The following is a 12,019-nucleotide window of genomic DNA, read 5'->3' as shown; positions in this document are numbered from 1 at the left end:
TAAGCCATATCTAGGTGGATCTTAACATCTTGCCTGGCTGAGATCAAGCAGTATAAGGAGCAGAAGAAATAGAAAGTAAGTAGCAGCATGTGGTACATGTATCTTATAAGGCAGGTGCACAAAACAATAAAGCAGTAACATAGCAAAGGGTAGGGGCCAGATGTAGCGAAAAGTACTACAAAGGCATGTGGCCAGTCTTTCCTAGCCTGACCAAAACAGCATAGCAGCCTTAAGTGACCAGTAGCCTTGTGAGCACTGTCAGAAATGCTGATACCTTGGTGTAATAGAGAAAGAAAAAATAACTGCATCCACTGGGTGCAAAAACAGGCATTCTCACAATTTTTACTTCCTGGGATCCAGGGAGCAAACTTCTGCAAACACAACAATCCTTACGGGCCAAAGGATTGAGTAATTACCTATTGAAAATAACAGATTCAGGCAGGAATCGTGCTGTTTGTACTGGGTACACCAAAGGCTACAATCAATCATCTCTGTCAGTGCAGCCAGTATAATGCAGCTGCTGAACACCTATTAAAGCGTGAAATAAAACCTTCTTGAGAGTTGCCAACATTGTTAAAAAATCCTCCAGAGGCAAAGTTTTCAACTCACTAATACTTAGGTATCCATTCAGAAACAATACAAGTTATTAAGGCACCTGAGACAGACAAGTGGGGAGTTCAGAACATCATCAATAGCTCCCCAGTTTGCAAGAAGAAATCTACATATAATGGAAGGGAAAACTTCCAACAAAAGCCTTTTTTTCCCCTCTTCCCCACTTCAGTGTACACAGAGGTATAGGAAATTGTAACTTTATGCTCCACTGGATGATTATACTCAAGATTCCTACAAGCATGCCTCTTCATGATTGGAGTAACACTGAAGGCTCTTCAGGTGCTCATGCTAATTCAAGACAAAACAGAAAAGAGAAAGAACAATGCTGAAGAGAAAAATACTCTTTTCTGAAATCTAAGTACATTCTGTTCGTTCAATTGATTCAAAAAGCTCTCATTCTTAACTATGAAACCTTTCAAAGGAGGAAGATCTGAAACTCATTTTAAAGCTGTGTTTGATCGACAGGATTACCTGTGATGCTAATTTAACTAACTGCGACAAACATAAAGATTGGGCATAGCCTTTGAAAGTTTATTTAAAGTATTAAAAAGTCAAAAAGTCATTCAGTAAAATATCTATGAAGCTTTTAACTTTTGGTATAAAGGCTTAAACAAATAAAAAGAATCAGAATACTGAAAAAAAAAGACAATTCAAAATTGTGAACAACACTGAATAGGCACTTAAAAAAACACATCCGACAACAAATATAATTCTTATGTCACAGTGTATCTTTAGTCAAACATCAGCTAATACTTTATAAACAAAGAATTAATTACAGTCTAGTTAAAATGAGCATCATAGTCTAGACAGAAGTGAATTTAAACTCTGCAAAGAAAGCAGAAAGAGAAGGAGGGAAGGAGGGAAGATTCTTCAGTGAGCTGTGAGCTCACAGCACTGTGTTCAGATGAAGAATTCAGAGTTCAACTTCTACAATTTCTACAAAAATATATCTGAGAAAACTGAGTAGCAGCATAAATACTTCACGGTACTCCCTTATCTTCATGCTTAAGGGTTTTATATCTGTATTCCAAGTTTACAAAAAAAAAAAAAAAGAGAGCCTTGCTTAGAAGAACAAAAATCAAACTAGCATAAATAGAAATTAAACACATAATGCCTGAGAATCCTTGTAGTCCCTTTCTAGTAGAAATATTTTTCCACTGCCAGCAATGGAAAGTCTCAGAAGCTGAATTTTTCCAAACTCAGAAAAAAAAACAGATTATGATGACTTAAATGACTCTGAGGGTCTTTTTTTTAAATGCATGTTTTATTTTTCTTCAAGATTCGTCTATCTCCTGTACTTAAAAAAAAAAGAAAAAAAAGAAAAAAATATCAAATATGCCCAAAAGAAAGAAAATATTTGACAATGATATTTTCAGCACCAAAGCCCATTTGTGCAATAAATACACATTAAGTAAATTCCCACTCATTCACAAGTACTACTGAAAAAAAATATAAACACTTATGCAGAAACAGGAAGTAAATTGGAACAAAAATTCTACTGTCCACATTTTTTCCCAGTGATATCAAGTAAGACGTATGATACAGGAGTGCTATCCAGGCTTTTCCAACTTTTTTTCCAGATACATTTTCCTGTAGGTTTGAAACATCTGTTTTGAGTCTTTGATCGGAATGTGAAGAGCCTCATCATCTCCTTCCAGTATTCGTATGGCTGTATCAAGTGGAATAGAGTCCTCAACTGAAAGACAAGGAGAGAAGCAGGTTAAAGCAAAAATTGCCAGCAGCTAGCTTGTGCTTTGCCTACAATGTAAAGTTCTGGAGAAATCTCACCACCAGTGCAACTTATTCAAGAGCACATACACATACTAGAAAATTCCACTGGTCTCCAACAACATATCCCCACGACAATAACAATTTCCACAAGTCTTTGCAACTTGTATGTCTACTCAACAGTACCCATTCTGGCAGCAGAATTACTAAATAATCAATTAAATTAGTTTATAAAAAATTGCTGCTCTGAAAGAAAACTTAAAACCAAGCAGAGAGTATTTAACTTTTATTTCAAAATCAACAAACAAAAGCCAGTTCACCTGTAAAGATCTCTTTCAGTTTATTTTGCTTCACTGAATCATACTTTAACCAATCTTCTTTTTTACTCTTGACACCTTTAAAGAAAAATAAAAGGTTTTTTTTAAGTTCCTTTACAACAAACACTGGTCTCTACTCAGTATTAAGCTCTAACATGTATACTACCCCTGGAAAAAGAATTTTCTTTGGGCACAAAGATAACTGCAAGGGCTGGTAAGTACAACTTAAGATTTATTTTTATTTATAATCAAACAGTGTGTTTAACATAAATACACCTCACAACGCAATGCTTAAAATGTGTAAAGATTGGGGATAGGTAGGATGAGAAAGACAACTTAAAGTAAAGATGGCAGTGGTTACAAAGAAAATGCTGCAGCAATCTGAAAGTCTGGCCCAAGCCTTCTTCTCCTTCAAGGCTTCAGAAGATCTCATCTTGCTCTTCCAGCTGAATGTACGCATAACTGGGCTAACAATGGATACAGATCAGATCACCTTTGGTAACAATACCAGTAGAAGTTCTGTCTACAAACAAGCCAAACTATTTGCGATGAGTAGGATAGAAAGCTTTCTTGAAAAGTTATATGAAAGTACCATGTTTCAAACTAAACTTATTCTGTAAAACCTAAAGAAGAGGAATAAAATCTGAAACCGAAGGTATTCCACTTTTTTCAGCTTAACCCACAGCTAATGTTCATCAGAAAGCCAGGGGGTTGGACTCTGATCTCTTGAGGTCCCTTCCAGCCCCTGCAACTCTGTGATTCTACAGTTCTGTGATAAGCAATATCAACTATCAACTTCTACAGTCCCACATTTTCAATGCATGTAGTTCTGTATATCATGAACAGGCAAATATTTTCATTGGCAAAAATTTCTTGATTACTTAGAAAAACAAATTACAAGGATATTCAAAATTTTCAGAGAGAACCAGTTTTACATGCAAGCATTCTACCTCAACTCATGACTCTCAACCTCATCTGAACTATGAACACACATTCCTTTTGAAGAGAAGAACCACATATTCATCATACCTGCCACAGTAGTTTTCTCCTTTTCCAGAGAATTCTTTGCAGCTAAGCTTTCATCATCAGTGGCTGAATTTCTGAACAGTATCTCTGGACACAGCTTAAATTCAAGTACTTGCCGTTTCCGTGATTTCTCTTTTTCGGAGAGAGAAGCATCTCTTTTAGAATCTGTGCTATGTTGTGGTACTTTGGACTTTACATGCAAGACAGGTCTGACAGGTGACGTCTCCAACTTTGTCAGATATATGCGTTCCTGTGTAGTACGTTTAAACGCAACTCTATTTAGATAGTGTTTTTTGGGTTCCTTTTGAAGATGTAATTTCAGTCTGTTTGTTCTTCTGTTTAAATACAGCAAGTTTTTATCAGAAAACATTTTCTCGGAAGACTTGTCTTTGCTTTCATCATCAAAATGTCTTTCTTTGTTAGAAAAGTGGTTTTTGGAGGCAGTAGATCGACCCCTTATCCTCTGTAGTTTAAGCATAGAGCGCTCTGATGAGGAATTCTTAGGTTTCCAGACATTTTCTCCATTCAACTTTTTCATCTTGTCAGTGTTTCTCTTGTGGTTATATGAACGTTGCTTGGAATTCTTTGTTTCAGATTGTTTTAATCTTTCCTCTTCCACCTTTGTTTTTTTAGAGTTTGTTTTTCCAATCATACTGTCCTTCCTCTTTCGTTTGTATGACTCCTCCTTTGGTGGATGAGCTTTTACAGGTTTATGCTGAGAAAATTTGTGGTTGCTTGACTTGAAGTCTACAATGCCATAGTTTGGGAACTTCACAGCTTCAGCATGATAATTATTCAGCTTTTCACTTTTTATTTCTGGCAATAACTTTGCTTTCCCTTCGGTATTAATTCCTACATTTTGTCCAAGTACATCACTATGTTTCTTGCAATTCTGTTCTTTACCTGGGTACTTGTCACAGATAATTTTTTTTTGTCCTTGATGGGCTTCAGTGAGCTTAATTGCAGCGTTCTCTGACTTCGTACACTTGTGAATGCCTCTTTGGGATTTCAGGGCCAAATCTGTTTTGGTTTTATCTTTTAAAAGTGTCTTCATTTTGAAAATTCTCTCCTTTTCGGATGATTTCATCGTGTCTACATCTGTACAACCAGCTTTCTCTAACAACTCCCCTTCTGAGACTTTCTGATTATCTTTTTTGTCAGAATGAAACTCTTTCTTTAACAGTGGGATTCTTCTAGACTCTTGCACCTCTTCCTTCCAGTTACTGCTTTTTGATTTATTAACATCATGTTTTTCAGAGGAATTAAGGGGCCTAATTTTTTCCAGTTGTGTTGAAAGGGGTTTGTGCTCATCATCCATCTTGGATATTTTGTTCACTACAGAGAGGTATTTGCACACATCTTTTTTATTTTTCTCAATGCTATTTTGAACATTTTCACAAATTGGTGGGTTTTCTACCACACAGTTGTTCTTCATCATGGCATCAGATTTAACGTTGTTTTCTCGTCTCTCTGCAGAGTTAGTGTTTTCGGCTTCTGAGAGTTGATCGGCATTTTCATCTGAAACAGAAGTTCTACGTTTACAGGCGCTCTGTGACATTTCACCCGATACAGACAGACAACCCGTTAAACTACAAACCTCTTTATTTCCAGAGCTGGAAGGGGACTGTGGGTTTTCTTTCTCCTTACATAGACTTTGACTGGGCTGAACACTGCTTTCAGGGCTCTCCTCCTGCGTTGAAGTCTTTTCAGACTGTTGACTCGTTGCTCCACTGCATTCAGTCGAGGGGCATGGCCTCTGTTCAGGAAATAATTCCTGCACCAGACCGGAGGTTGAATGTGCAATCTGTAGCTGATCTATTGGGTTCTTCGAATCCTTCTTTTTGTCAGAAACATGAGGGTCTTTTTGAGTTTGATTCTCTGTCTGCTCAGATACAGAACTGTTTCTTACTGATTCTTTTGTTAGTATGTCAGCCCCTTCAATACCAAATGGAAACTCTTTCATAAGTTCAGTAAGCTGATTATCTAGATATGTAATGGGTTCTGCTCCAAAAACATGCAGCTCTTCTTCTATACTCTTTTTAGTGGATGTGACATTTTCTTGACCGCTGTCGGTTGTAACAGTGAATGCATTTGTTTCAGCAGTTACGCTTACAAAGGAATCTAGTGAATTCCTAGCTAACTCCTGGTTTATACTAGCAAGAATTCCCAATTCATTTTCAGGATACTTGGAAGATGTATTTACTGGCTTTTTTTGCTCTGAGGTAGTAACTGTGCTAGGAAGCTTGCCACTGCTTGCTTTCTTAGAATGGCTAGCTACAGTACCATTCAAAATCTTATCTACTTCACTAATACAGTATGATGATTCTCGCAATGCCTTTTGCAGCAAAGTCTCTCGCCGAGGAGTGTTCTCCCTCAGGTTGTTTTTGTTCAACTTCATCCGCTGATCCTTTTGCCGTGGGTCAGATGCATTTCCTTCTGATGGGGTACCATTGTTAAATGCATGCGTCTGAGGGACCGAGCTGAACATGCTTGCTATTTGTGGATTATATGATTTATCACCTTCAACAAGAGAACATACGCTAGAAATATGGAACATCTGTTCTTCTATCACAGCTATGGGAGTATTACTTCTTGTCTCCAGCACTTCTTGCTTCCCTTCATGGTCTTTAACATCTTCTTGGAAAATTTTACTAGAAAAACTCAGGCCTGATTCAGGACGAAGTTTGTTTTGTAGATTTTCTTCATCATCTCCCATGGTTTGACTGAGTTTCCTTTGGTTTTCACCACATGAATCATTTGCATTCATACTGTTTTCTACTATTCTCATTCCATCAGCTGATTTGGTCTGTTGTAAACACAGATTCTCCTTCTGAATCAGAACACAGTCATCAGGTGATGAAGAAACTCTTTCTATCATTCCTTTATCAGTACTAATCACAGTTAAAACATTTCTCCCCTCTTCTTGAACACCACATATATTTCCTGTTTCAATCACTGGATAGGTTTTATCAGCAGATGCTGCACTCTTGTCTGCCGGCTCACTCTGAGTTCCCTGCTTAGAAAGCACTAAAGGAGAGACAACTGCAATTTGGAGTTCTAAACCTTTCATCAAATTGCAACCTAACGTGTCATGCTTTTGTCCTACAGTTGTTAAAGGCAAGACTGCTACATCTGTACTAACCAGATTACCTTGTTCTCTCTTATTTGTTGTGTTTGGGCTGTGAGGTAATGGCAAGATCTGATTTGCTGCGGGGCTCTCATTTGACTGGCTATTCTGAACACTCACAGGTTCTGGACCGTGTTTTTTCCATAAGCCCAGGCATGTGGTTAGCTCTTCTAAAGAATAATTACCATTGTTCTGTTTAAAACATGAATTTTCAGTAAACTGCATTTTTTTCTGATCTACATCAGCATGGAATTTATTTTCATTAGATTCCATCATTTCTGATACAGGAGTGCGTGTGTGGACCATAGACACCAAATTACCTTTCTCACTAGTGTCTTTTGATAAGCTTTCACTCGAGCCTGTTGAATCTAGCTGCTGTTTTTCATTAGAAAGGAGATTAGTCAGTATGTTATCAGCAATAGTACCAGCTTTCTTCTCTTTCAACATATTTGTGCTGCTCAATACAAACTGAAGAAACGCCGAGTTCTCAGGATAACTTTCCACACTTGTCGTACCATTTCTGCTAGAGCTATTCAATTGACTATGACATGAAGTATCGCTCAAGGATGTCAGTGTTTTCTGAGACGAGGCCAAGGCATTCTTCTGCTCCAAGATGGGAGAACTCTCAGGATTATTCAACAGAGCTGTAAGTTCGCTGTGGGAAGGAATGGGAAGGGGCCTTGATGAAAGGCTTGCCTGCTCTACCTGAGGATTACCCTGAGTCATTTCTAACCCTCTGCTGTCACCACCAGTTATGTTTTTGGCATTTCCTTCTTCAGGTGAAGACCTAAGAATAGGGTGCTGCTGATGGTCTGTCCTCACTGCCTGTGATAGGGAAGGTGCTACATTTTGCTTGGGCATCTGAGGAAGATGACTAGGGAGTGTATTTTCATAACTCAGAGGAAGCGTGGAAGTGCTTTTGTCACATTTTGAAGCCAAAAGCTGTCTTTTATACTGGTGCATCCTCTCAAGCAGGATGCATTTTCTTTTAATAACTTGAAGCCTTTGACTTTCCAAAGCTAGAGTGTCTGCTGTGATTTTCCTTTTATCTTCTCTTGCTAAAGAAGTTTGAGAATTAGCAGGTATGTTCACTGAACTAGCAGTCTGCCTGTCTTGAACTGAAACAGGATCACACAGTGGCTGTGAAGCATCCGTTGAAGAAAGAGGCACTGTTCCTTGCAGAACATCATAAAGTTCTAAGGAAGCATCAGTAGGGGCTGCAGACTTTTCACTGAAAAGGTGATTTACTGTCACATTTCCACTTGAATGATGGCCATTCCTAACCAATTGACTGAATTCTCCCAGTTGATGTTTTTGTGGGTATTGCTGAACACTGTTAAAACCAGAAGCACTTTTTTTGTCTGATGGGCAGCTCCGAAGAGGGTATTTATTAAACACATTTTGAACTGCCTGCTGCGCACCTAGTAAAGGCTGTGCTACACCTTTTGAATCATAGTTGGCAGGCAACAAAGGAGGTGCAGAACATCCACTAGGAGCTCCTGATCCCATCTGACTTGGCACATATTGTTGCAGCTGTACATTTGCTGAAGTATCTTGACTCAGTGACTGTGAAAATTGAATCTGATTACCAGAATTATGTATTTGGTTTTGGACATGTTGCCCAGATGTACCAAAAGTCAAACAATTATTTTGGGAATGGTGATACTGATTGAATGACTGATTGACAGGCACAGAAATGCTTTGAGATGAAGCAGAGGTATTTGTGTTATATTGTGGTACGCACCCCAACTTTGAAGAATTAATGCATTCACGGTTACTTTGATGCAATGTAGTTCTCAGAGAACGTGGCTGTGACATCTGTGAACAAACAGCATAACTGCTTGAGGTGGCATAGTGAGGTCCTCGAAGCACAATCGGCGTGCTGTTTCCACTGCTCGTTTGAGAAGACAGGAGAGCAAACTTTCTATGGGAAGAAACATGCCTATTAGAGTTTGGCCAAGAGTTCTGAGTCATTTCTCCCGGCACACGCGATGCATGATTGGGAAGTGCTGGTGCAGGTTGTATATAGGGTGGTGGAGACTGATTGACTGAGTATTCTGAGGTAAGAAAACCTTTTATGGCTACAGATGTTCCTGGTAAAGCAGTATTAACAGTTGGTAGATACACCTGGTCATTTCCCACATAATTGCATGCATTTTCAGAGGAAAGTGCATTTGTTTGAGGAAAAGCTTGCACATTAGGAAGCATTTGAATGTAACAGGATTCTTGGCTTTGCAGGTTATTCTGAGCATCAGCATTCTGGAGCGGTCTTACATTCCAGTCCATCTTTTCTTAATTTCTTTTTCTTCAGTCCACACTTGAAATTCTAAAAGCAAAAACCAAACTTTAATCAAAACCTATTTCATTTACCAAGAAGGGATTTAAAGTGCAAACAAACAGAACTTTTGACTTAAGTTGCTACACAGAACAGAAACTCCATTGGAACATCCTGTGGACATCAGCATTATTAACGTCAAACTGCATAGATAATTTCCCAGAACACAGTTAAGTCACAAGACAGAGCAGCAGCTAACAATTCTGTTGATTGTTTGATGAAAAACAAAATCCTCAGATTATTTCATTAATTCCATTATTCAACCTTTTAATGTAATAATACTGCTGTATTTACAATGAAATACAATAGGAAAAAAAATATTGGATCATCTTACACAGATATACTAAGCAATGCTTAAGAGTAGAGGATAAGGAGACCCTGTAGAATATAATATCGGTCAGAATTTCTACACAAGATGGGCTTCAATTATTCCTTCAAATATAACAAAAAGAGAAAATAGATATGGGTTTAGTAAAGATTTCTTTTAATAACATGCCCTGCTTGTTTTCATTTTACATGACACTTACTCTTCATTGATGCTGTGTTAAGTTACTAATTTTGAGAAATACAAGTTATGACACACGAACCTACAAGGAAAACAGCCTTGATTCTAGTAAGCATGAAGACAGAAAGTGTGAGGATGACATCATCACCTCTCCTGTTGCCGAGTATGCCTTCAGGAGATGACAGTCAAATCTAATTCCTCATGCATTAATATTCCAGAATTTCTGTAGGTCACTGAAAGCAACCACCTATTTACTTCCATCAGAACTACAGCAGATGCAAAGAACACAGTAACACTATTTGATAGAGAAAATTCTACACTACAAACACTACTTTTCAACAGTCACCAACATTAACAATGCATTTTTTACACCAACGAACAAGACCAGCATGCCACACTCACAGAAATCATGGTGGAGACAGCCCAGTCTTGCTGTCACTACCACTTAAACACACCACCTCACTGTGCTCACATCCACTGTTAGGCCTCCAGAAATATCCAGCAAGCGTCAACCAATTCCAGTGGGCACAATTATTTCTTCCACATGAAGGAATTTAATGACACACCTTTGTTTCATCTGCATTTCTATGTCAGACTGCCCCTCTGTTGCCATCTGTCACACAGCAGCAAAAAATGACACAATATTCTTGGGAAGCTTCAACTTTTCTGCCATGCCACCAACATCTGTCTCTGATATTGTAGGCCAGAACAATAAAACAAAGCATTACCTTCAGAGCAGTCCTCATATGATGATAATCAACAAGCCCATTCAGGTATGCCTGCTACCCCTGAATGACAAATGTAAAAGTTGTTAGATCTAGTACCACCAAAGCAAAAGAAAACTCTCATTAAAAAAAAAAGGCAACTCACAAGCGAAAATGCTGAGTCTTAGACTTAATTTCTCCATAGAACGTTCCATACAATTTCCCTGAGGTCAACCATTATTCCTACTTCCTCTTTTGAGGACTCTTTGAGATTAAGTCTCCCCCGGTTTCAATTTTAGAATTTTACTAATCAGATGTAGCCTACAAAATCATAAAGTCAAGAGGTTTCTAGTTGACTGCCCAAGCATTATTTTCAAGATTTAAGGATAGCTGCAGCTCTTCACTCACTTCATGCTCTCAAAAGCGTCAAGACAAAATGAAAATGGAAAACAAAGCCACTTGTGGAATTTGTTAAAAAAAACAAACACATTAAAACAGCACAAATCCTCCAAGATTAACAGCAGTACTAAAGCAATATTTACAGTAATGTATGAAGCTCGGGTGAGAATATATGCTTCCGTACTCAAGCTGAAGATTACAAATCAACAACATTCGACTGGAGATTTCCTGATAAATAATCATAAGGTAAGGGTGACACTGTTGTGGGTGTGCACTAACAAGCCCCCTGATCAGGAAGAGGAGGTTGATGTGGTCTTCCACAAGCAATTAGAAGTAGCATCATGTTCCCAGGCGTTGGTGCTTATGGGGGACTTCAATTATCCAGATATTTGCTGGATGAGCAACTTGGCCAAGCACGCATGGTCCAGATGGTTCTTGCAATGTGTTGAAGACAACTTTCCGATGCAGGTGGTGGAGGAAACAACACAGGGAGGAGTGTTACTGGACCTTATTCTCACTAACAAGGAAGGACTTGTTAAGGAAGTAAAGGTTGGGGGCAGCTAGGGTTGTAGTGATCATGAGATGGTGGAGTTCAAGATACTGAGTGGAAGGAGCAAAGCAAAAAGTAGGATTGCTACCCTGGACTTGAGGAGAGCCAACTTCGATCTCTTCCGGGACCTACCTGGAGCTATCCCGTGGGCTATGGTGTTAGAAGGTAAGGGGGCCCATGAGAGCTGGTCAGCATTCAAACAGCTCTTCTTCCAAGCTCATGATCAGTGTGTCCCTTTGAACAAGAAATCAGGAAGGGGCAGCAGGAAACCTGCGTGGATGAGCAAGGAGCTCATGCACAAACTCAAAGGGAAGCAGAAGGTCCATGAAATGTGGAAAATGGGTCTGACCACTCAGGAAGAATAAAGGTTGTCAGGGCCTGCAGGGATGCAATGAGGAAGGCTAAAGCACAACTGGAATTGAATCTGACAAAAGCGATAAAGGATAATAAAAAAGGCTTTTTTAAGTATATTAACAGTAAAAGGAAGATTAGGGAGAATGTGGGCCCCCTACTCGGTGACGGGGGTGTTCTGGTAACGGGGGATGCTGAGAAGGCAGATACTGAACAACTTCTTTGCTTCTGTCTTCAGTGAAAAAGCTCTCCCTCGGGAATCCTGGAGGATCTCCCCCTGGAGGTTAGTGAGAGTCTGGGGAATGGGAGACTTTCCTTCAGTCAGGGAAGAGGTGGTCCGTGAGCACCTAGGCAATGCTAATGTT

At 39.0% G+C, this 12,019-nt stretch overlaps 1 protein-coding gene across 3 annotated transcripts in view; it reads right to left on the bottom strand.

Annotated features, from left to right (window-relative positions):
- Nucleotides 1–12,019, bottom strand: part of RESF1 (retroelement silencing factor 1) — a 307,071-nt gene that overhangs the window by 278,637 nt on the left and 16,415 nt on the right. Inside the window, exons 2-4 of one of the 3 annotated variants that reach the window (XM_065742635.1) lie at nt 3,687–9,136; nt 2,661–2,735; nt 2,053–2,308 (exon numbers count right to left, since the gene is read on the bottom strand). In XM_065742635.1, coding sequence (XP_065598707.1) covers nt 2,163–2,308; nt 2,661–2,735; nt 3,687–9,096 — 5,631 coding nt within the window. In that variant the 5' untranslated portion in view covers nt 9,097–9,136 and the 3' untranslated portion in view covers nt 2,053–2,162. Of the gene's footprint in view, nt 1–2,052; nt 2,309–2,660; nt 2,736–3,686; nt 9,361–12,019 lie in introns of those variants that run through there. The other 2 variants (XM_065742636.1, XM_065742637.1) reach the window with 2 other exon arrangements.

Source organism: Cyrtonyx montezumae, unplaced genomic scaffold (assembly GCF_038088225.1).
Source record: "Cyrtonyx montezumae isolate F1298 unplaced genomic scaffold, pur_monq_1.0 scaffold_3, whole genome shotgun sequence".
NCBI lineage: Eukaryota > Metazoa > Chordata > Aves > Galliformes > Odontophoridae > Cyrtonyx > Cyrtonyx montezumae.
The sequence above is the reverse complement of the archived record's forward strand: the minus strand, read 5'-3'. Positions and strand labels throughout refer to the sequence as shown.